The 27,942-nt window shown below is 45.4% G+C and overlaps 1 protein-coding gene across 4 annotated transcripts in view; it reads left to right on the forward strand.

The window, feature by feature from the left end:
• Positions 1–17,022, forward strand: part of IL1RAP (interleukin 1 receptor accessory protein) — a 56,230-nt gene extending 39,208 nt beyond the window's left edge. For 3 of the 4 annotated variants that reach the window (XM_067301790.1, XM_067301791.1, XM_067301792.1), the window contains exons 9-11: positions 1,980–2,129; positions 3,109–3,252; positions 15,738–17,022. In XM_067301790.1, the coding sequence (XP_067157891.1) occupies positions 1,980–2,129; positions 3,109–3,252; positions 15,738–16,462 (1,019 nt within the window). In that variant the 3' untranslated portion in view covers positions 16,463–17,022. Of the gene's footprint in view, positions 1–1,979; positions 2,130–3,108; positions 3,253–7,004; positions 10,682–15,737 lie in introns of those variants that run through there. The other variant, XM_067301793.1, reaches the window with a different exon arrangement.
• The last annotated feature ends 10,920 nt before the right edge of the window (positions 17,023–27,942 follow it).

A 27,942-nucleotide genomic window follows, 5' to 3' on the forward strand; every position in this document is an offset into this window, starting at 1 on the left:
ATTAGAAAGGAACAATAGATCAAGCACACAATTAAAAAAGGCTGGAACCATCTACCAGCATGTTCATCCTACATCATTCTTCTGGGATGGTAATGTTTGTACAGGTAGCAGCAGAGAATCTAAAGCTTTCAAATTCTTTCTCTGTACAGCAGTGCCTAAATGCTGTTTCCAACGGACTGATCTTTACTATCCACTCCCTTCTCTTCCTCTCCTGCTTGCTCCTGCTGTACCTGAGGCAGTTGAGTAGATTCCCTTTGAGTAAGCCTGGTTACTTACAACCCTTTGTTTCTGCTCCATTTCACAGCAAATTGCAAGAACCAGCCCAGACCACTGCTGGCAGAACAATCTTAAGCTAAGCTCAAGGCAGATCATCCCATCACACATAGGAATATCAAGCACGCCAGAACCTAATCCCCCACTTGCCTTCCAGTTTTTAGCAAGTAGCTATACATGTTGGCTATAAGAAAATGTCTCTCTTCAACCCTTTCTTTATATTAGTTTATATATCTTTCCTGCTTTTCTGGAAGGTTTCCCTCTCCTTCTCTTGTACTGGAGCTGCTGCTGCTGCTTATCAGCTGATGAAACTTCTTAAATTCTTTCCATTTTCTTTTTGGTGGTTTGGTTTCCAATAAAACTTATTAAGTTTTGTAAATTTAATGTTTTGACTTACTGCTCTTCTGTTGGGGCTCTTGCAGTACTTCAGAATAATCATCTGTATGAAGAATTATAAAGGTTGCTCAAGGAGGCTCTGGAGGTCAGTAAAGGCACAATAGAGGGAGGCTCCCTGTGGCTATGTGAACTGTCCTTGAGCATTCTTAGACTGTTACAGAAGGGGAAGACAAGTAGTGGTAAACAAGTCAAGGAGGAGGCTGACAAGCCCCTCCACGTGAACAGCAACTATTGCACCAATCATATATCCGCTTTAGGCGCGTGGACAGAAGCTGTAAACCAATCATACAGCTATTGCTAGTGCGTGCTTATTGCATGTTCTACAGCGAACGCCGCTTGCTTGATAGCAGCTAACCAATCAAAGTGGCCAAGGCGCCGCGTGCCTGTATGCCATGACTGCACAAACATATATAAGATGAGCAAATTGCTGAATAAAGCTGGAATTGAATCTGCATTCTGCGACTGCGTCTGATTCTTTCCCGCTACTCCCACAGACCGCGACACTCTTCTCTTATCGTGCAATTTACTAGTGCGCATGTCATCTGCCACCTGAATCACCATAAAAACTGAGTTGCCCAGAGATACAGTTAGCAGAGTTATTTCCTGTCCTTAATTTAAGGAAACAGCAGTGGCATGTCAGACACTGTATGGAGGGAGTCTGCCATGTTGTGGTTTGGTGTGCAAAAGTTGTCCTATTTGTTTGCCAGCATTTCAGCTTTTCTGAGATGAACACAGATTCTTCTTTCCTGACAGAAAAAAATCAGGTCATGGCTAGTTATATCCTTGTTATCAGTCTGGGACAAGCCACAAGAACTGTGTGTGTTTGATGAGGAGGGAAGGTGGTGGCCATGACTTTTATTTTGCTGCAGGTGAGCTTTGGTTGGCTTTTTGCTGTGGTGTTGCTCTAAGAGGTTGCACATGCTCCTGAGAAGGCCACGGTCCATGAGCTGGCTTTGGACTGTGCAACTGGTTTCCATGTACAGGTCATTGTACCAGCTGGCTGCTCACAGTGTCTCACTCAGAAGCAGAATTCCAACCCTTGCTCTGACTTGTATTGATGCCTGTGCCCCGCCAGTCCCACCCACACCTGGTAACCCAGAAAAGGTACTCTAGGATGGCCAGCCATTGCGCGTCCTACCAGAAGGGCCTTGGCTTGGCCATGTTCCTCTGAAGGGCCAGCTTAGCTCTTGGCTGTTATTCCCCGGTGTTCCACTTTGTTCCTTGGCTGCACGTGACACAGACTTGTTCCTACTTAGCTGAAGGCCCAGGCTGTTCTGTAAAGCAGGACCCCTCTTTCTTTTCAAACTCAGTTGTGCCACCAAAGTACACCGTGGAGCTGGCCTGTGGACTGGGAGCAACCATCCTGCTCGTTGTGGTGCTGATAGTCATCTATCACGTTTATTGGCTTGAAATGGTTCTCTTCTATCGGGCCCATTTTGGAACAGATGAAACCATTCTAGGTAAGAATTTAAAGATGTTATGTTCATTTTATCCTGCTACCGGCCAGACCCTTCATTTGTATATAGGAATTTTCATATAAGCTCTTTTAACCCTCTTCACAGCCAAATAACATTTTGACCTTCCATGTTTATACCTGCAGGTTTCTGGGTCATTTTAGAGCAAGAGATGTCAGACTTGGGACTGGGGGAAGGAGAGAGAGAAGTCCTCCATGTTCTCAGCAGGGGTGAAGTGTGGACATGTCAGGCTCCCTGGACGCTGCTTCACTGAAGGCTAGCTATTTCATGTGATCAAAACAGTCAGAGAAAAGTTACCAAGTTTCAACAAGTCCGTGGTTTCTCTGGTCACTCTGTGTAAGGATTAGAGAAGCAGATGTGATTTGTTTTGAGATGGGTGAAGGCATCTGAAAGGGGGAGGTTATTAAGCGTCTAAAGCACAGCATCTGGAAATGACCCTTCTATCCTCAGTTTTGCCACAGCCGCCTTATGCTGCTGGAAATTCATCTCTTAAATTCTGAGCTGAGATTTCTCCCTCTGCAGGATGAGGAGGATGTTAATTTCTTGCCCTCACAGCCTGTTGTGTGAACCTCCCGAGGGAGTGCTGAGGCTCTCAGAGGATGTAGTCAGGGTGCAAATCTCTGTTTGGTGGGATTGCTCATGGGACTTGACAGTAATGAGAGCAAGCAATGTCAGAGATGTAAAAGTATAAGGGAAACTGCACAGAATGAGGTGGTTATGTTGTTGCAGTCTTCTGCTTCAACAACCCAGTGGTGTCTGGGTATCTGCCCATTCAGTCAAAGGGGCACCGCTGCTCTCTTGTAACTGTAGAGATCAGTGTGTTTTAATTCATGATACCTGGAAAGCCCTGAGGGCTCAAAGTGGGCCTTCATATTTGATTTTCCTCTGAAGCAAGTCAAAGACTCAGCCAGTATCACAAGTGTCTCTTCTGCTCTTTGTGATTCTCTGTAATCCCAACACTCAGATGGGAAGGAGTACGATGTATATGTGTCCTATGCACGAAACGCGGAAGAGGAGGAATTTGTGCTGCTGACGCTGCGGGGAGTCTTGGAGAATGAGTTTGGGTACAAGCTGTGTATCTTCGACAGAGACAGCCTCCCCGGGGGAAGTGAGTATTTCACAGGGTGCTGTGCTGCATGCACATCCTCTCTTCCTTATTGTCTTTGCGGTACTGATAACTGATAGGAGCTGGCCTCTCCAGCTTAACTTTATCCTTTATTTTCCCCATCTCTGTTAATCATCTCTTGTTGGTATCTTCTAGTATTTTTGTTTCACGTTACAATGCAGCAGATGCTCCAGGCCACCTGAAAGGCTGCTATGGGAAAGTGGTAGAGGTTGCTCATTTCCATTGCTCTCTCCAAGAGTGATGTACGAGGAGTGATGGATCTAGCAACACAAGGCAACTGGCCCATTGACCTTTGTATAAACCTCTGAGCTGCCTTAAGAAATGGGGGTGAAGTCAAGGCTAGAAAGGAAAGACACGGGGAGAGTATGATACTGGACCAGACTGGTAGGCCTCAAACAGCATTAGTGAGTGACCATAAATACCAGGAGTGTTTGCTTCAGGGAGGGTGGAGAACACCCTGCCAGCATCAGTGAGAAGATAATGTGTCTTCCCAGGAGGCCTCCCACTCACCCTCATTAATTAGAGAGTCTATGTCTAAGATAGCATACAATTGGTAGCTATGATTAAGAATACTTCGTTGCATGTAGTGGGACTAATCTCTTCACTAAGATGTAGATATCCTTATTGTTGTTTCAAGCTAAATCATATGCCACAGTTCTAGTCAAAAAGCCCCCTACAAGGATGAAGGGAATCACCAAGAATGGAAGTTTGTGGAACTCTCCAGATACACGTATAGTCACAGAGGTACCATAGCAAGGACACAAATCTACCCAACACTCTCAATTTCTAGTGTCTGGGAGGCCAAGGTGGCTGTAGGGTCCCTGACCCAACTAAGAGATCAAAGCCTAACCGTTGTCAGTGCACAGACCGCTTGAACTCATGGGTTCAGGTCAGGACCCCACCGACATCAGAACTTGTGCAGATGAAGTCTGTGTGGTGTTGACTCACTTACTTACTTTCGGGTGGGACAGGAGGGACTGCTGGAGTCCCAGTCCAGCCTGAGCTGTGTGGGAGGAAGCAGAATCAGTTCGGGATCCTTTTATCTTTCTCTCCTAGCTCATTGCCAGACTACAGCACCTCGAAGTTTAAGGGCAAATAAATACAGGTGCCCCAGGGATGGGAAGAGAGCTGTAATCCTGACACTGTTAGTTCTAAGGAAAGCCTGAATCACTGGCAGGTCATCCTCCAGGCTCTGTTTGCTTGGTGCTCAAAGCAGGTTTGCAAGTGCTAATAGTTCAGGTTGTTTAATTTGGGAGGCTAATCAGTAGAGCAGCTTCCCTCTCTCTGTGCTGCTTAAGACTGCTGTAGGCCAGAAGTGTATTCACTGGTTGCATGAAGGAAGTCAGTTTACTTAGTAAGGCTTCTTGTCCTGTTGCAAATACTGCCTGTTGGCTGGCTAGCTGTACTGCCTGCAGCCACGCAGTCTTCAGCATTTGCCCACCAGATTGTGGTCTCTGCCCATGTCTCCTTGACTGCTGAAGTTTGAGGAGATCTCAGCTGATGGCAGCAGGGCTGCAGGCAGACAACTGCCTCCTTCCTCCCACTCAAACCTGATCCAATTCTCTGCCAGGTGAGAGAGAGAAAAAATAAAAGACAGAGCTAAAAGATTAAAATCAGCCAAGCTGTGCTGTGGTGAACAACAGCCTGTGTGGCAAAAGAAGAACCCCTGGGTCAGGTTGCCATTTGTCTTGGTCATGGGTAGGTGTGAAGCGAACAGCTAGCAGAGTAGTCATGGCTGTGTACTCTCATCTGCCCCACTATTCTGCTGTGTGCATGGTCAAGGACACACACGGCTGCATGTTGAGCTGTGCTTGCCATAAGGAGATGCCCTGCTGAAAGCTTGGATCTTGTGCTTGATCCAGAGAAGTGTGTCCTCAGGTTGCCTTTGGCTTGTTCCAGCTTCCGTCTGTGGAACAGCAATGTTGGCATCATGATGCCCCAGTGCAGAGCTCCTGAAAGGGGGTTTCAAGAAGGACATTGCAGCTTTACTGCAAAAGCTCTTCTGAACAGATGCTGGCCACTGCCTGTTATAAAAGGGTTGCAAGCTCATGAGCCAAGCTGAATGGATAGATGCTAGTCTCTGCCATTCCTCCACTTCTCTCCCACTTGTGCACAAACATGGGACTGTTGAAGGGAGAGGCACACTGTCTACCAGGCAGCCCAGCTGCTGAACTGGGCTTTCCAGAACTACCACCAGCTCAGAGCTCAAAACAGCTGCAGCTAGCTCCTGCACACAGACCTGTTCTCACCAGTTGTTCCTTGGGACTTACATCTCCCTCCTGTTCCACTCTGCCACTTATTTCCATCCTTCCCTTTTTTCCTCCTAGCTCAGCTCTCTGTCCACAGCCCCAGCCCCCCCCCCCCCCCCCCCCGGGAGTGCTCCCATCCCTGCACACAGCAGTAGTCACTGGTTGCCTTAGTCTGATGAATTCAAAGGCCAAGACTTCCTGAGCACTGAGAGGGTCACTTTTAGTTGCAGTGCCATATGCAACACTATTGTGGCTTCCTCACCGCTTCTTAGCTGGGATTTGACTAATCTCCTTCTTGGGGAAGCATGCCAGGCCAGGAAATAGCTTTTGGCAGCTGGTGTCTTGCCTCCGGTGTGTGCATCTGTGTCATAGGTAGAGAATTATGTTGTCCTTGATGAAGAAACAGTGGGAGATGGATTATCCTGCTAGTGTGCTGACAGGAGCTAATCAAACGTGCTTGACAGCTAAATGAAGTTATGTGTAAGTGTTATTTTATTCTCCATTGTATCTTCTGACCAGTCAAGAACATTCCCTTGTCAATGAAGCGTGGGAGATCCTGCAACAGAGGGAGCAATCTCGGGGATTCACAGTTGCAAAGAGGCTTCACATTAATTACAGAAAGGTGGCTAAGGACAATCTACCTGCAAATGTTAGAAAACCATAGAGGATCCACAGTTACCATGACATGTATTCAGCTCTAAGGGTGTCATTTTAGGACACTTCATTAAAAATCCTCTGAGCAGTTGCACTTGTCACTTCTAGAAACATACAAATCTGCTTTCATCAATGACAGTAACAGGAACAGCTGGATGAAAAACAGTAGTTAGGGTAATAGGATTTCCAGAGTCAATTAACCTGTAAGGACACTTAGGGAGGGCATAGATAATTCTTGTGTGTGCTTGCTGTTGGGAACCAAAGCAAGAGAGATGAAAGGATCACCCACAGTCATTCTGGACATCAGTCAAAGGAGGATTTAAGCATAGGCTTCCTGCTGCCTAATTGGACTGTCTTTTTTCACTTGAGGTCATGTGTTGTCCAGCTGGTCCAGGGATCAGGCCCTACAGTTTTTATGCTTTGCTCTGAACAGTCTCTTTTTCCACAGTCTCTAGAAGGAAGCTAAATCTGAGCCTACCAAAGCAGCCATCTTTGCTGCTTGGCATCCTCATGGCATCGAATGGTGTCACTGCCACATAGTACAGCGCTTTTTACATGTAGCTACCTCAGGCACCTTGTCCACATATCATGGAGAGGCAGGCAGAATGAGGCTGGAAGCAGTAGATGTTATTGTCTGGGGCAGTGGGTACCAATTGCAGGGTAGGAGGCCCTACCTAGGATCACTTTCAGTGTTGGGATCATTAGCGTAGTCTCTGGAGAGGGCCTCCAAGGGATTTTATTGTCCCCTCTGAGAGGTACCTGGCATCACCTTAGCAGCTCAGCAGCCTGTTCTCAGCCATCACTAACCACCTTGATGTTTCTTTCTCCCAGTTGTCACAGATGAAACCCTGAGCTTCATCCAGAAAAGCCGCCGCCTGCTTGTTGTCCTGAGCCCCAACTACGTCTTGCAGGGGACACAGGCCCTGCTGGAGCTCAAGGCTGGTCTAGAGAATATGGCCTCCAAGGGCAGCATCAAAGTCATTCTAGTGCAGTACAAAGCCATCAAGAAGAGCAAGGTGAAGGAGCTGAAGCAGGCCAAGGCAGCCTTGACTGTCATTAAATGGAAAGGCGAGAAATCCAAGTTTCCAAAGGGCAGGTTCTGGAAGCAGCTGCAGGTGGAGATGCCAGTAAAAAAATTAGCAGGAGTTCAAGCCTCGATGGGCAAGAGCCTTCATATTTCTCCCTGAGAAATGTTTGACACTATCATAAAAAAAAAAAAAAAAATCCACAAATTAGGCTGGGGAGTGGGAAGGAACTCAGGGTTTGCCATGAAAGACCCTGTCCCAAGCATTTCAGAGGACAGTCATGCCTCCCTGCAGCTTTCCTACTGCCCTGACCAAAGATGCACACACCTCCTTTCTGCAAATGCTAACACTTTTAATCAACTACAAAAGTCCCAGGCTCAAGGTCTGAATTTGGACTGTGTAGGTGGGGTGCAGCCAGCACCTGGTGATAGCATGGCATTTGTACAGGCCAGTACTCCAAGCTCCAATTTCTACTGGACCCTCTTTAAATTCCCAGGCAGGGCTCTTTTCCTCTGCTAAGAGGCTTCACTCCTTCCTGTTCGCTGATCCCCACCATGGAGCCTGGGGGACAGTTTGAACAGTGTCTCCAGTGTGGAGCCTTTCACATGTGTCCCCGCCTCATAGTCCTGCAGGATCGCAGAGTTCTGCTTCCGTGGGGGAAGCACACTACAGCCCCTACACTCTTGAGGCTCCTCGTTGTCTCTCCCCACACTCTTGTAGGAGCAGATGCATTCAGGTAGTTTGCCAGTGTGAAATGGCTGTTACAGAAGCAAATCTTTTTGTTTTTTTAAAGCTCTGCTATGTGCTATGTGTATTATATCATTTCTACTAATAAGTGGTCAGTCTCTGGGACTCCGCAGTCTTCCAGGTGTCCCAGATCCTTCAGGGCTGTAATGCTCTTAATCCAGGGGAATCTCTTGTTAGCACAGGTCATGGAACATGTGTGAGAGGTGCTTATTTGTAGAATAAACTCAGGGACTTCACAAGCACTGCAAGGAACCCCAATTTACTACTGAACCCCCCTGCTCTGTCTGCGCTGCTCCGGTGGGAAAGCATTGTGGAAGGTGCTGCCAAGGACACCAGCACACTAGATATCTGCCCAGCTTCCCAGGGAACCCCACAAACTTACCTGAACTTTCCTTCCCTTATTAAAAGCTATTAGGTCTATCCAGCTGGATAGCACCCCTCAGATGATACTGGCTGGGTATGATGAGCATCACTGTTTTTGTAATTCAGGGCTCGGGTTTAAACCCACCTTGGTTTTTACAGAGCAAACCTCTGCCCCTCTTGTTCTCGGTTCAAAGCTGCAGAACAGGTCTGTCTCAGCTTCTGCAGCCTTTCACAAAAGCCACAGAGTACCAGTCCTTGCTTAAATGGGAGGCAGCAGGCATAGGAAAGGGCCTGTGTGTTAATGCGCCTGCAGACGGGCCTTTCAGACGAGGGGGGAGTGTCCCTTCCCTGGTGGGACAGACCAGAGCACAGCGGGCCTTGGCTGGCACTGTTGTTCACAGTGTTTTCACATAATACTACAAGCTCTGGGGGTGCCTCCATATTCCCATAGCTGCCTGTGCAAGGGCCTTCTCACATAATTGTGGAATTCAGTGTTGCACACACTAAGTACGTTTAGTTTTTGTGGATAATGATCGCTCTTGAGTCAGCTCTGACTCATGCTTTCACTCTGCTGGTGTCCAGCGGGTGAGGTGTAGCCATCCATAATGGCATTAAAAAGGCACTACAAGTCGGAGTATGTGCACTATTCGCTCAAGTGGGCTGCGAGGTTTGTGGGTGACCCAGCAAGCAGCCCAGCTTTAAAGGTGCGGGGCTGATTCCTGGTGTCAGCAAAGCCCCCTTGCCCTTATGATTACTAATGGTATTCCAGGGGAGCTGGGGGCCCCAGCCACCCACACCACTGGGCCAGGTACTGTAAAAATGTGGAACAAATAGAGCTTTCTTCTTTCTCACCTTCCTCTTCGTCTCTCCTCCCCTCCACCCCCAATAAGCTTTGTTTCAAGCAGGTGAAAAATTGCAGTCAGCCTCACTGAAGGCAGTGGAGCTTCTCATTTGCTCGGAGGTGCTTAAAAGTTTTGCTGTTGTTGAGCCTTCCTGCTGTGGTTGTCTGCAGAAAGGCAGAGCAGATTCCCACACACCATGAAGCTTCATTTGTATGAGACAGCACCCAAAAATATGCTAAGCTTTGTGAAGCCATTGCAACTGCTTCATTTTGCCCAGCTTCATCTTTTTGTTCATGTTTTCAGCATCTCTGTAAGCAGCTGCCAGATCTGCAGGCAGAGGGAAGGCCCTGAGGCCAAAGCAGAACTGTGTTAGATTCCAATTTGATTTTTAAAAGATTGTCTCAGAAATATGCATAAATTCAATTAACATCCCAGACCTCGCCACACTGCATCTCACTTTTGGCTGAGGCACCAAGAGAGTTTCTGCTGATATTTTACTAAGTCTGATTATTTTGGAAATTAAAGCCCCCTCATTTACTTTGCTGTTTTTATTCTAAAAGTTTTCCAAATAAATAATGAGATTGTGGAGTTCAGGATCCTGCGAGGAGGCAGCAGGGCACCAAGTAGGATTGTAACCCTGGACTTCAGGAGAGCAAACTCTGGCCTCTTCAGGGACCTACTTGGAGGAATCTCATGGGTTAGGGCCCTAGAAGGAAGGGGTGTTCAAGAGAGCTGGTTAATATTCAAACATCACTTCCTCCAGACTCAAGAGTGGTGCATCCCTATGAGTAGGAAGTCAAGCAAAGGAGGCAGGAGACCTGCATGGATGAGCAAGGAGCTCCTGGCAAAACTCAACCAGAAGAAGGAAGTATACAGAAAGTGGAAAGGGGGACAGGCCACTTGGGAGGAATATAGCAATGTTGTCAGAGTATGCAGGGATGCGACGAGGAAGGCTAAGGCCCGTTTGGAATTAAATCTGGCTAGAGATGTCAAGGACAGCAAGAAGGGCTTCTTCAAATACATCAGTAGCAAGAGGAAGACTAGGGAAAATGTGGGCCCTTTGCTGAACGGGGTGGGTGCCCTGGTGACGAAGGATGCAGAGAAGGCAGAGTTACTGAATGCCTTCTTTGCTTCAGTCTTTACTGCTCAGGCCAGCCCTCAGGAACCCCAGATTCTGGAGGCAAGAGAGAAAGTCTGGAGGAAGGAAGACTTTCCCTTGGTGGAGGAGGAGTGGGTTAGAGATCATCTAAGCAAACTTGACACCCACAAATCCACGGGCCCCAATGGGATGCACCCACGAGTGCTGAGGGAGCTGGCGGACATTATTGCTAAGCCACTCTCCATCATCTTTGAAAGGTCATGGAGGACAGGAGAGGTGCCTGAAGACTGGAAGAAAGCCAATGTCACCCCAGTCTTCAAAAAGGGCAAGAAGGAGGACCCAGGGAACTACAGGCCAGTCAGCCTCACCTGCATCCCTGGAAAGGCGATGGAGCAGCTCATCCTGGAGGCCATCTCCAAGCATGTGGAGGAAAAGAAGGTGATCAGGAGTAGTCAGCATGGCTTCACCAAGGGGAAATCATGCCTAACCAATCTGATAGCCTTCTATGATGGAATGACTGGCTGGGTAGATGAGGGGAGAGCAGTGGATGTTGTCTACCTAGACTTCAGCAAGGCTTTCGACACTGTCTCCCATAGCATCCTCATAGACAAGCTCAGGAAGTGTGGTTTAGATGAGTGGACAGTGAGGTGGATTGAGAACTGGCTGAATGGCAGAGCTCAGAGGGTTGTGATCAGTGGCACAGAGTCTAGTTGGAGGCCTGTAGCTAGCGGTGTCCCCCAGGGGTCAGGACTGGGTCCAGTCTTGTTCAACTTCTTCATCAATGACCTGGAGGAAGGGACAGAGCGCACCCTCAGCAAGTTTGCCGATGATACAAAACTGGGAGGAGCGGCCGATGCACCAGAGGGCTGTGCTGCCATTCAGAGAGACCTGGACAGGCTGGAGAGGTGGGCGGAGAGGAACCTCCTGAAGTTCAACAAAGGCAAGTGCAGGGTCCTGCACCTAGGGAGGAATAACCCCATGCAGCAGTACAGGCTGGGGGTTGACCTGCTGGAAAGCAGCTCTGCAGAGAAGGACCTGGGAGTGCTGGTGGACACCAAGTTAACTATGAGCCAGCAATGTGCCCTTGTGGCCAAGAAGGCCAATGGTATCCTGGGGTGCATCAGGAAGAGTGTTGCCAGCAGGTCAAGGGAGGTGATTCTCCCCCTCTACTCAGCCCTGGTGAGGCCACATCTGGAGTACTGCGTCCAGTTCTGGGCTCCCCAGTACAAGAGGGATGTGGCACTACTGGAGCAAGTCCAGCGAAGGGCTACAAAGATGATTAGGGGACTGGAGCATCTCTCTTATGAGGAAAGGCTGAGAGAGCTTGGCCTGTTTAGCTTGGAGAAGAGAAGGCTGAGAGGGGATCTTATCAACGTGTACAAGTATCTGAAGGGAGGGTGTCGAGAGGATGGGACCAGACTCTTTTCAGTGGTGCCCAGCGACAGGACGCGAGGCAACGGGCACAAACTGAAACACAGACGCTTCCATCTGAACATGAGGAAAAACTTTCACTGTGAGGGTGACAGAGCACTGGAACAGGTTGCCCCGAGAGGTGGTGGAGTCTCCTTCTCTGGAGATATTCAAAACGCCCCTGGATGCAATCCTGTGCAATGTGCTCTAGGTGACCCTGCTTGAGCAGGGGGGTTGGACTAGATGATCTCCAGAGGTCCCTTCCAACCTCAGCGATTCTGTGATTCTGTGATTCTGTGGTCTTTCTCTGGCATACAGTGCAGTGGCCTTTGGTGCCATTGCAACCCCAGAACAGGATTACCAAGAGATGCGAAGCAAAAGCTCAGCAGAACACCCACAAGGCAAAAAGTGAGATGGTCTAAAATGGGCATAAGAGGTCTGAAGGGAGCAGTGTGGAAGGAGTGGACTGGAGCTTGACCACTGGCTTCAGTGGGAGCTGCCAGACCAGGGGCAAACCCAAATGTCAGCTGCAATGCAGCTCTGCAAAGCTCCTCAACTAAACCTTCCATTACTTCCTATGCCACATGTGGTTTCCATTAGAGGATCCTGTCACAGCGTCTGTCCAGTTCAGTTGATTCATTTCAGTCTCTGCTATAACCTAACATTTATCAATATGCAGCTCATACAAAGTTCCTCGTTGTTATTTCATGGGGAAACAGCTTTGCACAAATTGGAATGGATATTTCCCCCTGTGCTGTTTGATGTTTTACAGCTGTTCCAGAGTTTTCCCTTCTCTTTTCTGTATGTTTTTGCCTTTGTGTTATTTGGTCTGTGAAGTGTCAGTGTTATTTTATTTTGCTTTTCAATAAAACATTTTCACTTTTGCATTTCAGTCCTTGGGCATTTCTCATGAGTATCATTTTCCTCCCCATTACATCTGCGAAAGGGTGTTAAAGAAAGATGACTGTGTAGTCCAGGCATCAAGATCATTTGGGGACATCTCCTTAGAGGGTGGGGTTTTCTTGGCTGCATAGACCCAGCCCAAGCCTTAGACACCGTTCCTGCCACCTGGGCCACAAAGGCAGAAATGCAGAGACATGCAGCAGCCAAATGTCACCCAGCAGTTGTACATGCACACAGAGAAAGTTTCTGATCCAGGAAGCACTCACTCTGCAATCACAGGATAGAAAAATGCGATGGAAACACCATCCCTTTGCTTGAGAGACCAAGCAACTAGTCAGAGTTTTGGACAGAGCTTGGAAATCTGCCTTAACCACAGCACATGCTGCTTCTTCCATCGCCTTCCAGGTAGTTGGCTAAAAAAGGTTCATTCATCTTCATTTTTCGCCTCCAACTCATTTTCTTGACTTTTTCCCTTGACTGCATCCTGGCAGATTAGTTGATAGAGACTTGTGACACTCTGAGGATTTAACCCCACAGCTTTTATTGGGCTAAGACAAATGCACAGCTTTTAAATGCTTCTGTTCTATCTCCGGGGTGCATTAGTGCAGACACAAGTAATGCAACAAAAATTTGCAGAGTCCTTCGTAGTAATTGTGTAGTAAAGATGGAAGGTTTTTTTAGTGAAGGGCAGATATCCAGGGCTATCTAATTTCCAGCTCTGTTGGTACCCAGACCCCAGCAACGTTATTCCTGCTTGTCCCATCCAACTCTGTTGGTGCCACTGGGAGGAACCATCCTGCCTGCACACTGTGCAATGGCCACCTGAGATTTTTTGTGAGGTAGGATTATGACATAATCTGGACATCTGATTGTAAACCTGGGTTGTCCTGGTCTGCCACGTCTAAGGGCATCCCATTCCCAGAAATGAAATGTACCTCTTACATTTTCCATGCTGAAAAAATGTTGAGTCTCTAAAAATGTAGCAAACTCAAAATCTGATAAAAGAAAACCATCATTATCACCTTGGTCTAAAACATTTCATTTCAACAGTTTTGGAATCATTCACATTAATTTAATCTGTTCTTTTGAGCATGAGGGTGAAATAGGTGACCTCCCAAGGGTTGTTCCTGCCTACATTTTTCTATGATTCTGTGATTTCGGTTTCAAAAAGGAAGGTCTTTCAAACCAGCAAAGGAGCTTTTTCTTTTACAAACTGTTAAAGCCTAGCTGATTTCAGAATAGATCTCAATCAGTTATAGAAGGGTTTGTATGAGGTCTGGACTCAGTAAATTGGGAGATTGCTGCCAATTCTTTGTGCCTTTGAAACAGGGTGGTTAGAACGTTTCACAGCTTTAAGTGTTGATTTTGACAGAATTGACTTTATCATCTACTTTTGGTTTCAATGAATCAGTGTTTTCCTGTGTGTGCGGGGACAAATCCCTAAAAAGCTTGCGTTAAAAAAAAAATACTCCAAATAGTTTTATTTAAATTCCAGTATTACATTATACAACCAAACAGTGCCTTACTTTCTCCGGTAGGATATTATTGTTCAGTCATTTTTTTATCACAAGTCCTTGGTCCGCAAGTAATCTAGTGACAATGAGTTTTACAGCTGGCCATATGTCTTTGAAAAAAATATTTCTTTGTGTGGATTTAAAATAAGATGCATTCAGGTGCCACACAGTGCACTTTCCACTGTGAGAAAAGGAAATAGAAACAGCCAAGTGCTGGAAGAATAAAAGGCACTGCATGGAAGGAACAGTATTTTTATTACATAAAACACCACCGTTCCACTGGCAGAGGGTGAGAAGAGTCTCCAAAATGGGACATCAAACAGGGCTTACAGATTTTTTGTAGTGATCTGCCCATGTATCAGCTCTTGCTGGTGTCAGGATACCAACAAGGACAACGCACCAGGGTGGAAGCCCTCTGAATTGCAGCCCTATTCTGCTGGTGATTTCAAAGAGCTCTGCTCTTCCTTCCCACTGCTCTCACTGCATGGAACGGCCCCCAACCCCTCATAGCAAATAGGGTAAAGAAAAGTGGGACTGAAATTGCATAAAAGAGCTGGAAGCTGCTGCAATACCGCCGCTTCCCATTGCGTAGCCCCTCCGTGTCTTTAGCAATGCAAAAGGAGATGGAAACAGCAATTAGCTCTTCTCCCCCAAGAAAATTCTTTACCAACCATATCCTACAAGAGGGTTTTCTCACCAAGTCTGCAAGAGCTCCCACTCCAACACTCCCTGTCCTGGAGAACACCACCTTGTCTTCAGGTCCCCCTGTACCAGGCACCAGCACTCAGCAAGTGGGCAACTTTTACATATTCTTTAAGTTTTCACAACCATTCTGTTAATCAGTCTGAGGTAATTTGCTAAGTGCCACAGCTCTATTAATTCCCATACTGTGCACTGCTCGCCCATTAGCCATAACACCTTCAATATGCTTACTGCGTTGCAAGTCATAGCTAGAAGTCCAAGGACATCCTTCAGGTTTGCTGCTTTTCAGTGCTCATAATAAAAGAGATGCTGCCCTTGCCTGGCACCATTCCGACTAAGCATCTTGCTGTGCTTTACAAACTGCAATTAACCATAAGAAATGCTTTGAAGGACAGTATTTTCACCTCACATCACAGCTAGGGGAACTGATGGAGTAGTTTAAGGCTGACATTTCCAGATTTCTAAGTTTGGATGCTTCAATTTCTGGATAAGCAGCATGAGAGGGAGGGAGGTGGATTTTAATGTCGCTCGTGCAAGCTGAGGCCCGATTATGCGATTGCTTCACTATGTTCTCCTGGTGCAAAGGGCTGCCAGAGCTGCAGCAGATGGTTCTTGAACTGCCCTTTATGAAACTCCTGCATTTCTCTGTGCAGGAGGTGATAACATACAGGGCTGAAGTCATAGTACTGTGCTGGCCAGACCACTTGTCTATCCTGTTGTCCTGGCCTCTCATTTACCACTACAGCCTTCTCAAAAACCAACTGCAAAACAAAAATGTTGGTATTGCTCCTGCAGTCAGGACTGTGGGCAAATCAAAATTCACTGGGCTTCCACCAGCTTCCCTTCTTCTCTGGGAAGGGGTATCTGTGCAGGTATACCATGAAACAGCTTTCCTTGGCTTTTCTCTCCCTGTTCCTTCCCTTTTGTGCACCCCAATCCCTCTGCCCTTGCACTCATAGATACCACTGAAGCAGTTTTCGACTTCATTCAGAGGAGCCGTAGGATGATCGTGGTCCTGAGTCCCGATTACTTGACAGAGAAGAGCATCAGCCTGCTGGAGTTCAAGCTCGGCATCATGTGCCAGAACGCCATTGCCACCAAGCTCATTGTGGTGGAGTACAGGCCGCTGCAGTGCACCCACCCCAGCATCCTCCAGCTGAAGGAGTCCGTCTCCTTCGTCACCTGGAAGGGGGAGAAGTCCAAGCGGTCCGGCTCCCAGTTCTGGAAGGCATTGCGTCTCGCCCTGCCGCTGCGGAGCCTGAACGCTGGCTCCGGCTGGAACGAGAGCTGCTCCTCCCAGTCAGACATCAGCCTCGACCCCATCCAGAGGCGACGGAGCCGCTTGAAAGGGCAGCCCAACATGCAGGGCACCGCAGCAGGAGCTGTTGCTCCCAGACGGCCAGCCCCCGTCCCCAGGTCAAAAGCCAAACACCGAGCCAAGCACTTCTTGGCCTGCCGGTGCTGTGTGACCTATTGCAATGGTGACAGCAGACTCCAGCGCAAACATCGGGCTGTGGCTGAGTCCAGATGGGAGACTCACCTCTGCAAGCCAGGCTCAGGCAGGCCTGAGGCGCAGGGGATTCAGGACAGGAGTCGGCCAGAGCCCCCGCCTGCACAAGTCCCTGCTCTCGCCCTCTGCCATTACAGTGATTTATCGAACAACAATGACTTCTATGTCCTCTAGCCAAGTCCACAGGCTGCAGACTGCGTTTGAAAGCACTGCAGGAGCTAAGTCTGCAAAAGAAATTTGCTGGAGCCTCAGCTAAGATGTTTTTATGATATCACAGGCTGACTTGGTGTCTTTCTATGTCATGTCTTTCACCTTCAGGCCCACAGGAGCAGCCAGAAGGACTGCAGCGATACCACAGAGTGTCTTGCTGCTGGTGATCTGAACCGAGGACATGAAATAACATACAGAGCAGTAGCTGGGAGCTCCTGGTTCATGGGTGCTGTCGGGTTCTTCTCCTTAATTTAAATTGCAAAGTGGAGCTGAAAACACATGAGTATATCTCTGGTGTTTCTTTTCACCAGCTGCAGTTGTGTTTGCCACAGGTTTGCTGCTGAGATCGTGTGCAGGAGGGCAGGTGCCCCTGATGGGGAATTGGGAGGGAGGCACAGAGGGGAGAAGCAATGCACCTTGCAGAAACATCTGCAAAAGTGTGAGGCCTGCAAGCCTGTACCTCTGCATTTTGTAAAGAGTGAAACTTTGCTGATGAGTTCAACAGGCACTCCTGCCAGTGAAGAATGGTGCCGTACAGGACAGAGCTTTATCCACTGTGGTTTAAAAGAACTTGGTCAAAACTCTTAAAACAACTCCTTTCTCTCTAAATAAAACTGAGTTCTTTAACCTGCTGTTGTTATAAGTGACATGTACAGTCTTGGGAGCTGGTAAATGTTGGAGCCAGAAGCCTTGTTCACCAAACAGCACCTGGGGAGATGATTTGCCCAATCTGATCAAGGTACCCCCTGTTCCCAGTGCTTTCAGAATGCTCCTGGGCTTGATTCACCACCTTGCTGCCCTATAGGATGAATTTGCTCTGTTAGTTGTGTGGCTTTTCACACAGTAAGAAAGAAAAACACTACAAATCTAGGGAAATATGATCTAAAAAATTCTCCAAGTAGTCAATGAGCTCAGGAATATGAGCACTAAAATACTTGTAAAAAAACCTCAGGTACTGAAGCTGAGGGGTCCTAAGTTAACAGCACTTCATTAAATAACTGAAAGAGCCCTTGACCAGTCTCGCTCAAGTGGCTATTTCACTTATCAGTTGAGCTTGCTGTTGGCAGTGTTTCCCACTGCTCATCCAGAACAGAAGTTCATTTGCCTTGTTCCATTTTGTATAACAACTTTTCTCCTCCCCCTCAGGCAACATGCTAATCCTGGGAGTTAGCTGCCCACCTTCAGCTGACGTTCAGACATACCATAGTGGATAATACACTAAATTTGTTTTCTTTCCCTGGGAAAAAAAAAAAGTCTTTCTAGCCCTTCTAATCAGCCTGGTTGCTGCCTAACAAGTTCACAAGTTCTTATTTTTTCCTGCCTGGGCAACATGGACTGAGCCCTCAGAGCACAGGGCCTCTGGCTGCTAGGACAGACCCTTATTTCATGCCCACAGGTAAAGCCCTAGTGAAGTTGCTGGAGCTGTGAGGAAGGAAGGAGTATGTCACACCCATTTTACTAGTTCTGAAACCCGGTTATAACTCACACATCACTTTCCTTCCTTCAGCAGCCCCTCCTCTGCAATAAGCTTAGACTTTTTCCACCCTTTCCTTCAGAGATCAAACATAGCTGATGACTTTCTTGTTACAAGTCTTTGTGAGCTAAATCCTAACAGCATTGCTGCATCAGACTGAGAAAATAGAGAAACCAAAAAACCCAGAGCTGAGTCAATCTAAATAAAATAAAGGCAAAAAAATAAAAAAACAAAAATAAAACTAGAAATTCAGATTCTAGAGACCTCTTCAGGTATGGATTTCTCTGTGATTTCAGGCAGACACATTTCAAATGGCTCAAATAAGTTTCTTCATAGGTGGTCATTCCGAGTAATCTAATAGGAGGAGGGGGAACGAGATATTTGGAAAGTGAGCTGTTAAGCTGAAGAATGCTTTATAAGAAATAACCAAATCAGCATTAAATGGTTAAATAGTTCCAGTTTCCTACAACTGGATGTGTCACATCACTGTCAATGAATCTGATAGAACTGAAAACACAAGCTGAGAAATACAAATAATCTGCAGTCAAACATCCTCCAATATGTTTGTTATTTTCTGGCATTTTACCAGGTTTATTTGCAAACTCTGTCCTTATTTGACCATGTTGTTCACTCAGTCAACTACAGCAGTCCGAAGATACAGGTAACAAGGTAACATCAGGTGGAGCTGGTAACAGTTGTACAAAACGGCCAATTCCAATCTGTTGGGACAAGGTCTCTCTCTTCAAGAAAGAACAAATGCAGGCTACTAAGGGCCATTGCTACTCCTATGGCTTCAACAGAGCTAATGCACTTATATGACCTTCAGAACTGACACAAGGCTTTGGTTGCTCTCATAATGAATATGGAGAGAAGACAGATCTCGGTGTGCGCACAGCTACGGGCCTTTGCTCCCAGAGGCCAAGCTCCCAGAGCCTGAAGGCCTGCTGTACTAAATGATGTGTCTCTGCAGGGACACAGATACTAAATCTTAGAGCCAATTTCAGTCATATTACTCTTTCATCTTAAGCATGTTGGTTAGAAATATCCCCAAGCAAACAAGTTTTGCATCAGAACTAGGTACTGCGTTAGGACTAGAATAGATTTGTTGCACAGGGCTCGAGTTCTGCTCTGAGAGAATCAGTTAAATCTGTTCATAGCCCATCTAAGATTGACTGGTGCAGATGGACTATAGTCACTGCTCTCTTCTCTGGTACACAAGTATTTGGAGATATATTTAGGCTGCTTCTTGCTGCAAAAGGTACAAAAAGAGGTTCCCAATTGGCTTTTTTTTTTTTTTTTAACATATATATGTCAATTGTATACAAAAATACAAATGTATACAGAGTTACCAGTCTCAGCACAATATTACCACCCTCTTTACCAAATCTCAGGAGATTTGTTCAGGGGTGAGTAGTTTTAGTGCATATGGAAATTTTCCACTAAATCCTAATGGAAGAACATATTCATGTAACCTGGTACATCCTACCTATGGCATGCAGCAGTGCCAGGAAACCAGGTCATAATGTGCAGACCTATTCTTACAATATTTTGTCTTTATCTAGATGTTTGTAATATGTGGAAGGCTGGTGTCATCATGAAGGCATTGAACACAGTTAGCTAAGGGAAGGTAGGCAAGTCATGCAGTCTCTCTGAACTTCAATCTGTCTTTACTTTAGTGACTGCAGAGGTCTGGTACCCAGGAGGTCTCTCCCTTGCAAGTTCCTCTGGACACGCTAGTAATGAGGTAGTCCCCACATCTGAAATATGGATGAATCACTAACTTGCAAGAACTTAAAACAAGTTTTATTTCTAACATTAAGAGGAATTTTGAGCTCATTCATCAGACTAGATACCGATCTTGGAGCATCTGACCTGAGTGTGTTTATAGCAGACATTTTCCCAAATGATGATAAGACCATGAAGGAACCAACAGATGCCAGAAACAGGGGGAAAAAAATGCTTCAAGCCTTTAATCCCATATAAATTCCATGTATATATTTTCTTCTCCTGCTTTTGATCCACCACAAATCTGGGCTCTGTGAAGGGCTGGTAGACAACACTCCAGTCAGTAGCATGAGATTATATCTGAAAGCCACACCAAGCACCTGAATGGAGACCACATCAGGGTACATGAGAGGGGTGCACCTATAGCACAGAACTGTGGCCTGGGAGACATACATACATGTCCCTGCTCACCACCAGGCCACCCAGCCTTATTTGGTGCCTGGTGTCGAGGAACTCAGAGAAGCTCTAGGTTTGATATTGTGTGCTTGGGGGTTCAGGCTAGATAGCATTACTGATCATGCCGTGGAGAGGCTATGGCTCTAAAAAGACATAATAAATGTAACACCCATTCTAAAGATATTAACAAGGCACACAAATTTTACAACATAGTTTGTAGAAAAATATGATTTTAATTCCTCATAAGATCAAATAAGGTAATGCTAGCACAGGGGACAATACCTTTACACTGGTATGCCTTTAATCAATGTAGTGATTTGTACTTTGTTAAGGCATACTTCCATAAAGTCATTTGATCTTGATTTGAAAACATCAAGGAGTTTTCAGACCCATCAATAGTTTGTTCCAGTGAACAATCAGCCTCGTCCTTAAAATCTTGCTTGATTTTTGTTTTGCTTGATTTCAGCTTCCAGACAGGGTTATTGTTTTACCTTTCTCTGATGCAGTAAAGATACTTCCCAGAGGTTTTTTCCCTGTGAGGATATTTACAAACAGTTGCCAAATCATTTGGCAAACCTTTGCTCACAAGAGAGTTTTTTCCTCAAGCTTTCTAAGCAGTTTTGTTTCTTTTCTTCACTGTAAAATTTTTCAGCATCATTTTCGGAACATGGGTGGCAGAGAGATTGCTCCTGTCGCCTGGGCAGTGAAAGGAAGTGAAGTCACTGACCCTCAGTTACTAACTGCTTCCCACTGATTCTTTTGTTTGTGCCACCACATCTCAGTGGGAAATCAGATTTCATTGCTTGTCCACTCTAACACCTTTTCCAAGGAAGTGTTATGGTTGAGGGTGCACCCCGATGCTTCACCAGTATGGTTGTACATGGCTTTGTGTTCTTCTGCACCGTATCTGCTTGGGACCAGTTCATCAAGCAATCCAGATCGCGTTGCATGCTCAGTGAAGCAGGAAATAGTGGTGATACACAACCTTTGTACCATCTGCCACTGTTATTAGCAAACGATGTTTTATTTATCTCCAGATCAACCATGAAGACACTGACTCCCATTAGAAACATCATCCTCCAGGAGAAGTTCTCTTCTTTTGAGATCTACAGGTTAATCGAAGAAGAACAGAATGCCTGCCATTACACAATGTGTACACAATATTATTGTGTGCGCATAATGTTATGCTTACAAAACACTACCATTCCTGTGCATCTACAGTTAACAGCCAAGCTGGCAATACTGTTGAAGGAAAAAGGTCATTCGGGAATGTCTACTTCTATAGAGCCATGTTCATTGGTTGTTAATTAATTATACTGCTACCCTGAAATTTCATATGGGTGGAATTCCACACTGCCTTTTCCATTACTTTGATTCACTCTGGAAATGGGCCTGTAGTTATCCATACAGAGTCACAAAGAACCAGGGCTTCCAGTTCATAGGCACTCCCATTGTTTTCTTTTTTCTTTCCTGACATCGAAACAGAGCAAAAATAGCACAACAGAACATCAAAACTTCCCATAAAGTAAATGTTTTCATAGCAATTTGTATCCATAATAAAAGGAAAATATTTAATTCCCATTTTAACTTATATTTTATTTAACACAAACATATTTTTAAAGTTTTTTAAACAAAGCTCAAAGTGTGCTATACATACCAAGAGTGCCAAAAACATGTTGGCATTTCATTTCTGCTACGTTTACAGCATGTTTTGTTGAAACTAATCCCTTTTAAAACACATTCAAACAGCATTTTCCTTTAGAAAGCAACTTCAATTATAAATATGCATTCAGGTCTGCTTCAGTCACCAAACTTGCCCTTTTCTGCATAGTGGCTCAGCATTCTCAGTTTTCAGTATTTGTAATTTCCCAGTATTCTCAGACTCATTAAAGAATTAGGCCAGTGATGCCATGAGCTCCTCAATCAACACTTCAGCAGTTGAAAAGCTTTCCTCCAACCATACTCTTACAGCTAGCTGAAATAAATCAACACGTTTGCATATGAGATCATGTCAGCTCCTCAAATCTCATCCATGTTTGTGTTTTGGGTCCAAGAACGTGACTGTGGGTAATTCCTTATTACCCCTTCTCTGTTATATATTGCAAACACAAATGGGGATGTCTCTAAAGGCAGTAATCCATGCATTCTGCTCTGCTTGCGTGCTCTTTCAGTGCACACTATTGCCAGTGAAAGAAAATACTGCTCCATTCATGCTCAGATTTTAATTGGATGCTACTTTGTGGCGGCAGGCAAGAGGGACATCTATCATTTTGTTTCACATCTCTGTCTCAAAAACATCCGCTTCACTTGTGGTCATGCACTAGGGAGCAGCTGTTTCCTCCCATTCAGTATCAGCCTCATTGTCCCATGTTCATTTACCTGCATTTAGCATCCTGATGGATTCAGACAGCATTTCAACTCACTCACTACACCCTTCAGATGTGTACCTATGAACAAAAATCAAATACCTGGCTATTGTCCCCAAATATCAGCTTCTGCTTTAGCTAGTTTCTTCTACTCTAGCGGCACAATGCTGCCAGAGACCTGGTGAACTAGCCCCCTCTTGATTCACCCAGCCAACAGTAAATGCTCTGTTGGTCTTGAGCACTAGACTACATTAGCCTAGCCTTTGGCACAAAGCTAGACCAGAATGGAGAAAGTGAGGGTGTCTGGACTACGTCAACATCCCAGCTTCTCAGAGCAGCAACAGACTGCTGTTTGTGCTGGGTGCTAGTCTTCTTGCCTGGCCTCACGATTCCTTTTCCCCTGAGCTCTTTGAGGATACAGTTCAGTAAATATCAGTTGTGTCAGCAGAGTCCATTCACCTCATTCTAATTTTAACTGTTTACTACTGCTCTTTTTTAGCACATATGGAAATAAACCCAACTAACCAGGCTGAGTTACAGTTTTCTCTGTAGACATTTTGCAGCTTCGCTTTGCCTTGTTCTTACCAGTGAGCCAAGCCTCGTACCACATGCACCTCTCTCACTTCTGCCAAACTCCCATATGCAAACATCATTGGGAAGATGCATGGAGCTCACTCCAAACCTCACACTTGCTCAGTTCAGCTCAATGGCTTTCAACATCTCTTACATCTCAACATCTCTTACATAAATTTTATGCCTGGGGAGACCCAAGGGCATTACCTTGTAAACTAGATAAGATAATTTAGCTTTCCATCTTCATTGCTCATTTATCTGTTCTTCTTTCTTGTTTGCTTGCATCTGAAGCTTCCTGATGGTACTGTCAAGTGCACAACAAGCATCCAAATACTTCCAGCTGCTCGACACGCTAGTCTGATTATTAGATGGAGACAAACTTGATAGGTGGGAACTCATCTGGCAATACTCCAACCTGCCTGCTTTCTTTGCACTGCCTTTATCTATTCCTCGCTGAGGTACAGGCATCTCCCTCTTGCCTTTATTCCTCTGTTATAATAGTATCTGTTGTCTTCACATGCAGTGTGTTTTTTCTCCCCATCTCCTATAGGTAAGGAGGTGTGTGTCAGATACTATATAGATGTCAGGAACACTCTAAAGAGGCTCTACTCTTATTTTATGTAACCCCAACTGCCTTATGTAGGCTGACAGTAAAGCTCCCAAAGTCTCCCCAGTTTTGCCCTGCCTATAGTGAAGATGTCAACACAGCAGACGCTTTTGAGCAGTGAATTCATCGGCAAAAGTGGTCCAAATCTGTGTGCAAATGTCCATCTGCTACTTAACAAAATAATGCAAGAGCATCCATTCCTAGCAGCCCGGGGGGTGTCACCTCCTCTCACTGGTTGTTTCAATTTGGTGGGTAGGTTATATTTAGTCTCTGGTAGGTTACATTCTGAAAGGAGATGGAAAAAGGAAAGAAGATGTAGCAAGAAAAACGGATCATATCTTCCCAATTAAAAAATGAATTCATCCAGGCATTTCCAGTAGTACTTTTATTTATGGCAGAATCACCTTTTTGGAAAAAAACAGCACTTGGCAGGCAAATAGCAGCTCTCCATTACAGCACTACAAAGTGAAACTCTGGCCACTTATTTCACATACAGGTAACTTATTATCCCCTGCTTAACCAATGCTTCTACTGAGATACTAGAACAGGAAGAACAACTTGCTCAAGTGCAAGATCTCAGACTATAGTTGAGAATTCACAGCTGCCTGACTTACACCTTAACAGCATTTCCCATTAGCTGCTGTCACCTTTATAAGCCAATTAGAATAACTAGTACCATATTTGGTTTTCATTGCTTTCCTCTCAGGTTGGCATCTGGCCTTTCTTTTTAAATATCACGTTCTGTAACCTCCCTCCCCTTACAACTATGGACAGTTAGAAGCTCGCCCTACTTCCAGTCTCTGGCTGAAAGAGCAGAGCAAAAAGGAATTAATATTACACAGCAGTCATATTAATATATTTCCCTTCTTTTCAAAAGATAAAATATCAGAGAAAGAGTACTAAGCTTTAAGAGTACTAGGAACATAATCAAAAGGATCAGCTATCCTTTTGCTCCATCTTTTACACTGCGTTGTCTTGGTTTTCCCTGTATTATACCATCATCCCCCAAATACACCAACAAAAAAGCCAAAAGGGGCAGCTATGCTCTGTCAATAAATAACCTTTGCTAGTAGGGGGAATCTTTACAACAAGTCCTTTATTGTCTCAGGCAACTTCCTTAAGGTTTACCTCATTAACTAATTAGTCAATACATGCTAATTATATCAGCTGTGTTTGAAAAACAAACCCAGGGCTGGCTTGGGGGTCTATCAATCACTGCAGGTGTCTGCTGAGTCCTTAAGGTTAACACTGTAGCAGCTGCTTTGGAAGCAAGTGGTGAAAATGAAAGTTGTGGGAGATCTCTTTTCCTATTGATCACTGAAGAGTCTACTATCATCTGCCTTAAGAAAAATCACTGAGAGTTGGATATGTAAGTACTTCCAGATACCTTACTCCAGATGATTGCTGACAGTTACATAGTTACTTCATAGCAGAACAGAGTTGAACTTTTGCATCTGATAAACAGTTTGTTCTGTTAAAATTCAGCTTCTGCTAAGGAAAAAATGGAGGCAAGTGTGTCAGTGCTTCCCTTGACCATTTCCAAAATTAGCCCCTTTGAGTTTTGGGGGGTGCGGATTCCCAAAGTTTGCAGAACTGACTAGACAGGTTGCCCTCTCCTGTGTATCCTCAAGTCCTGTTACATCCCCAATGAATGTTTTAACCAGTGAGCTCCATAGTCCTTAGAACTCTCTCTCCCTCTCCACCTTTTCGTGAATCTTGTCAACCTGATTAAGTCACCCTAGACTAGCTGTCACAGTGCACAGACTATTCTGAACAATTCCAGTCTGGATCGATCCAAAACAATCTTTCTCATGATTTTTCTGACTGTCTGCAGCTCCTTTTCTGTTAGCCAGTTGGTTCTGATAAGAGATGCATACAGAATCTTGCAAAGATCTGGCAAGGTATTCCTGATTTGCTCTGCCCAGAAGCAGAGAATCTGCTCTGCTTTTTCAGAGATGTCTGAGAGGCTCTGGGCTCCTATGGTTTCATACACAAGGGTGATGGGTTCAGTTTTTCCCTTATCGCTGGAGCGTCTGGCAACTGCACTTCCCTGTTAACCCTTGCTATGTTTCCAAGGCAGGGCAATAATTTACAGAGATTATGGTGTTTTCCACAGATAGAATCAGACAGTGTCCCCTCAGGGCCAGCCTAAAAGGAAGGTTATCCTCAGTGAAAATGCAACCAGCAGCTTGCCCTCCCCTCTGCATTAAACAAATGTCACAGAGGTCTATAAATGGCTAGCAGGGGGCCTTTCAGATAGGATGGCAACACAACGCTTGGCTGCAGAGTAACCTGCTCAGACCACTTCTGCTTACCTCCACCTTTCATGGGCACTGGGTTCATTCACATTTCTACAAGAGGACAACATACCTTGCCACTCTGATAAGCAGCTCTTCTGAGAAGACTTGCTTGTTCTGGACACGTTTTCATGGAAGCGTCAGCTCCTATTGCATTAATGTGCGTATCAGGAGTGCTGTGATATTTGCTCTGTCCTTAGGATGGGGGCTCTTCTGGGCACCCCAGCCTACTTTACACATAAACACACACTTCAGGCTGTCCAGCATATCTCAAGAGAGCAGAAAGTATTTGCTAAAAATATTTATGCAGAAGTTATTTATGGCCTAGCCCGCATCAGCCCTGCGGCAGCCATTACACAATGCTGCACAAAGAAGCCCTTATCTGGGGAAGCACACAGCCAGTTTTACAGCTCACAAGTTACCAAGGGGCAGTCCTACCGGCTTTTGAATCAAATCCTAGGTATTTGGGATCCGGACTTTCAAATCATTAGATGTCAAAACTAATCAAGAGGTTTATATTCTAACACCTCCCAATTCAGATGGAGCTCTGGTAGAAGGGAGCAGAAAATGCTAGAGCATAACTCCAAGGCATGGCACCTTTCTACCACGAAGCTGGGGTAGGCAAAGCATGTCTCTCCAACTGGAATTTAGTTCGAGATTATCATTATTTTTATTTTTGCTCTCTAAATTTTGGAGAAAAAATCACAACAGCCTATGGAACAGGGAAGGAGACTTACCCCTTGGCTGACAGTGGACACATATCCACAGTGGCAGGCACAGAAATAAAATCTGAGTTGCAAATACACCACAGGCTGCTAGAGTGCATAGCTAACCTAGGTGGCTTTTGGCTCAAGCCCTAATAAAACTATGAAGAGTTTATAAAATCCTTGTATTTACCTACATCTAGGTTTGAAGAACCTAAGTCACTCAAAATTCAGTTTAGGGGAAATCCAGCCTTTTGTTTTGGGCTATATCCACATTCCTATGGCTTTCTTTTGATTACATTTATATTCTGCAGTGGCCCCACAGGTGTTGATCTTTAAAGGTCTGTACTAAAACTTCCAGTGTGAGCTGTTATGGTGAGGACATGACAAGCAAGCTTACGGAAGAAAGAAAATAAAATGTATTTTTGATATAATGGCACTGGTGAGATGCAAATGTAATAGAGGAATTACTGGAATCTTAGCATTTCTCTGCCCTGTTGCTCACTACTGGTGCCTGTGAGTCAGCTGTGATTAGGGAATAATTCCTTAGTTTATTTATGAGATGGGATGGCAGAAGGAAAAGAGTACTGAAAGAGTATTGAGTACTGAAGTCAAGCTAAGATCACACACATCAGTTTCCCCTTCCCTATCAGGTCAGTCATCTTGCCAAGGAAATCGGATTGGTTTGACATACTTGTTCTCATCAAATCCCTGGTGTCAGCTCCTTATAGTCTTATCATCTTTTTGGTACTAACAGTGGGATGCTCAATAATCACTCGCATGTCCTGGGTCCTGGAGAGGCTAATCCCTAGAGCTGTATTTTGCCCCCTTTTTAGGATGGGTGTTATGCTTGCCCTTCTCCATTCCTTTGGGACCCCTGCTGTCTTCTATGCATCCCCAAGTGCAGTCACTAATGGTTCAGAGATTTAGTTCAGCTAATTCCTTAAGCAGTCTAGGGGGAATTTCAGCAGCCGCTGCCAGCTTGAACACACAGTATTTCTTTAAGTCTGGATATTTCTCAAACTCGTTGTGCCCCTATGCTGCTTCAGAGTAACCTATTCCCTTTACTACAGTTAACTTGGTTAATTCCCTGGTCAGAATCATCTTGTTTGTGAAGAATGAAACAAAAACTGTTTTGAGCACTTCAGCTTCTTCATGATTTCCACTGTTTGCTCTTCTTCCTCACTAAGTAATGGGCCAGTAGTTCCTTTTGTTACAGTCTGTTCCTCTTTCCCATGCACC

This window comes from Apteryx mantelli, chromosome 9 (genome assembly GCF_036417845.1).
Source record: "Apteryx mantelli isolate bAptMan1 chromosome 9, bAptMan1.hap1, whole genome shotgun sequence".
In the NCBI taxonomy this organism is placed as follows: domain Eukaryota; kingdom Metazoa; phylum Chordata; class Aves; order Apterygiformes; family Apterygidae; genus Apteryx; species Apteryx mantelli.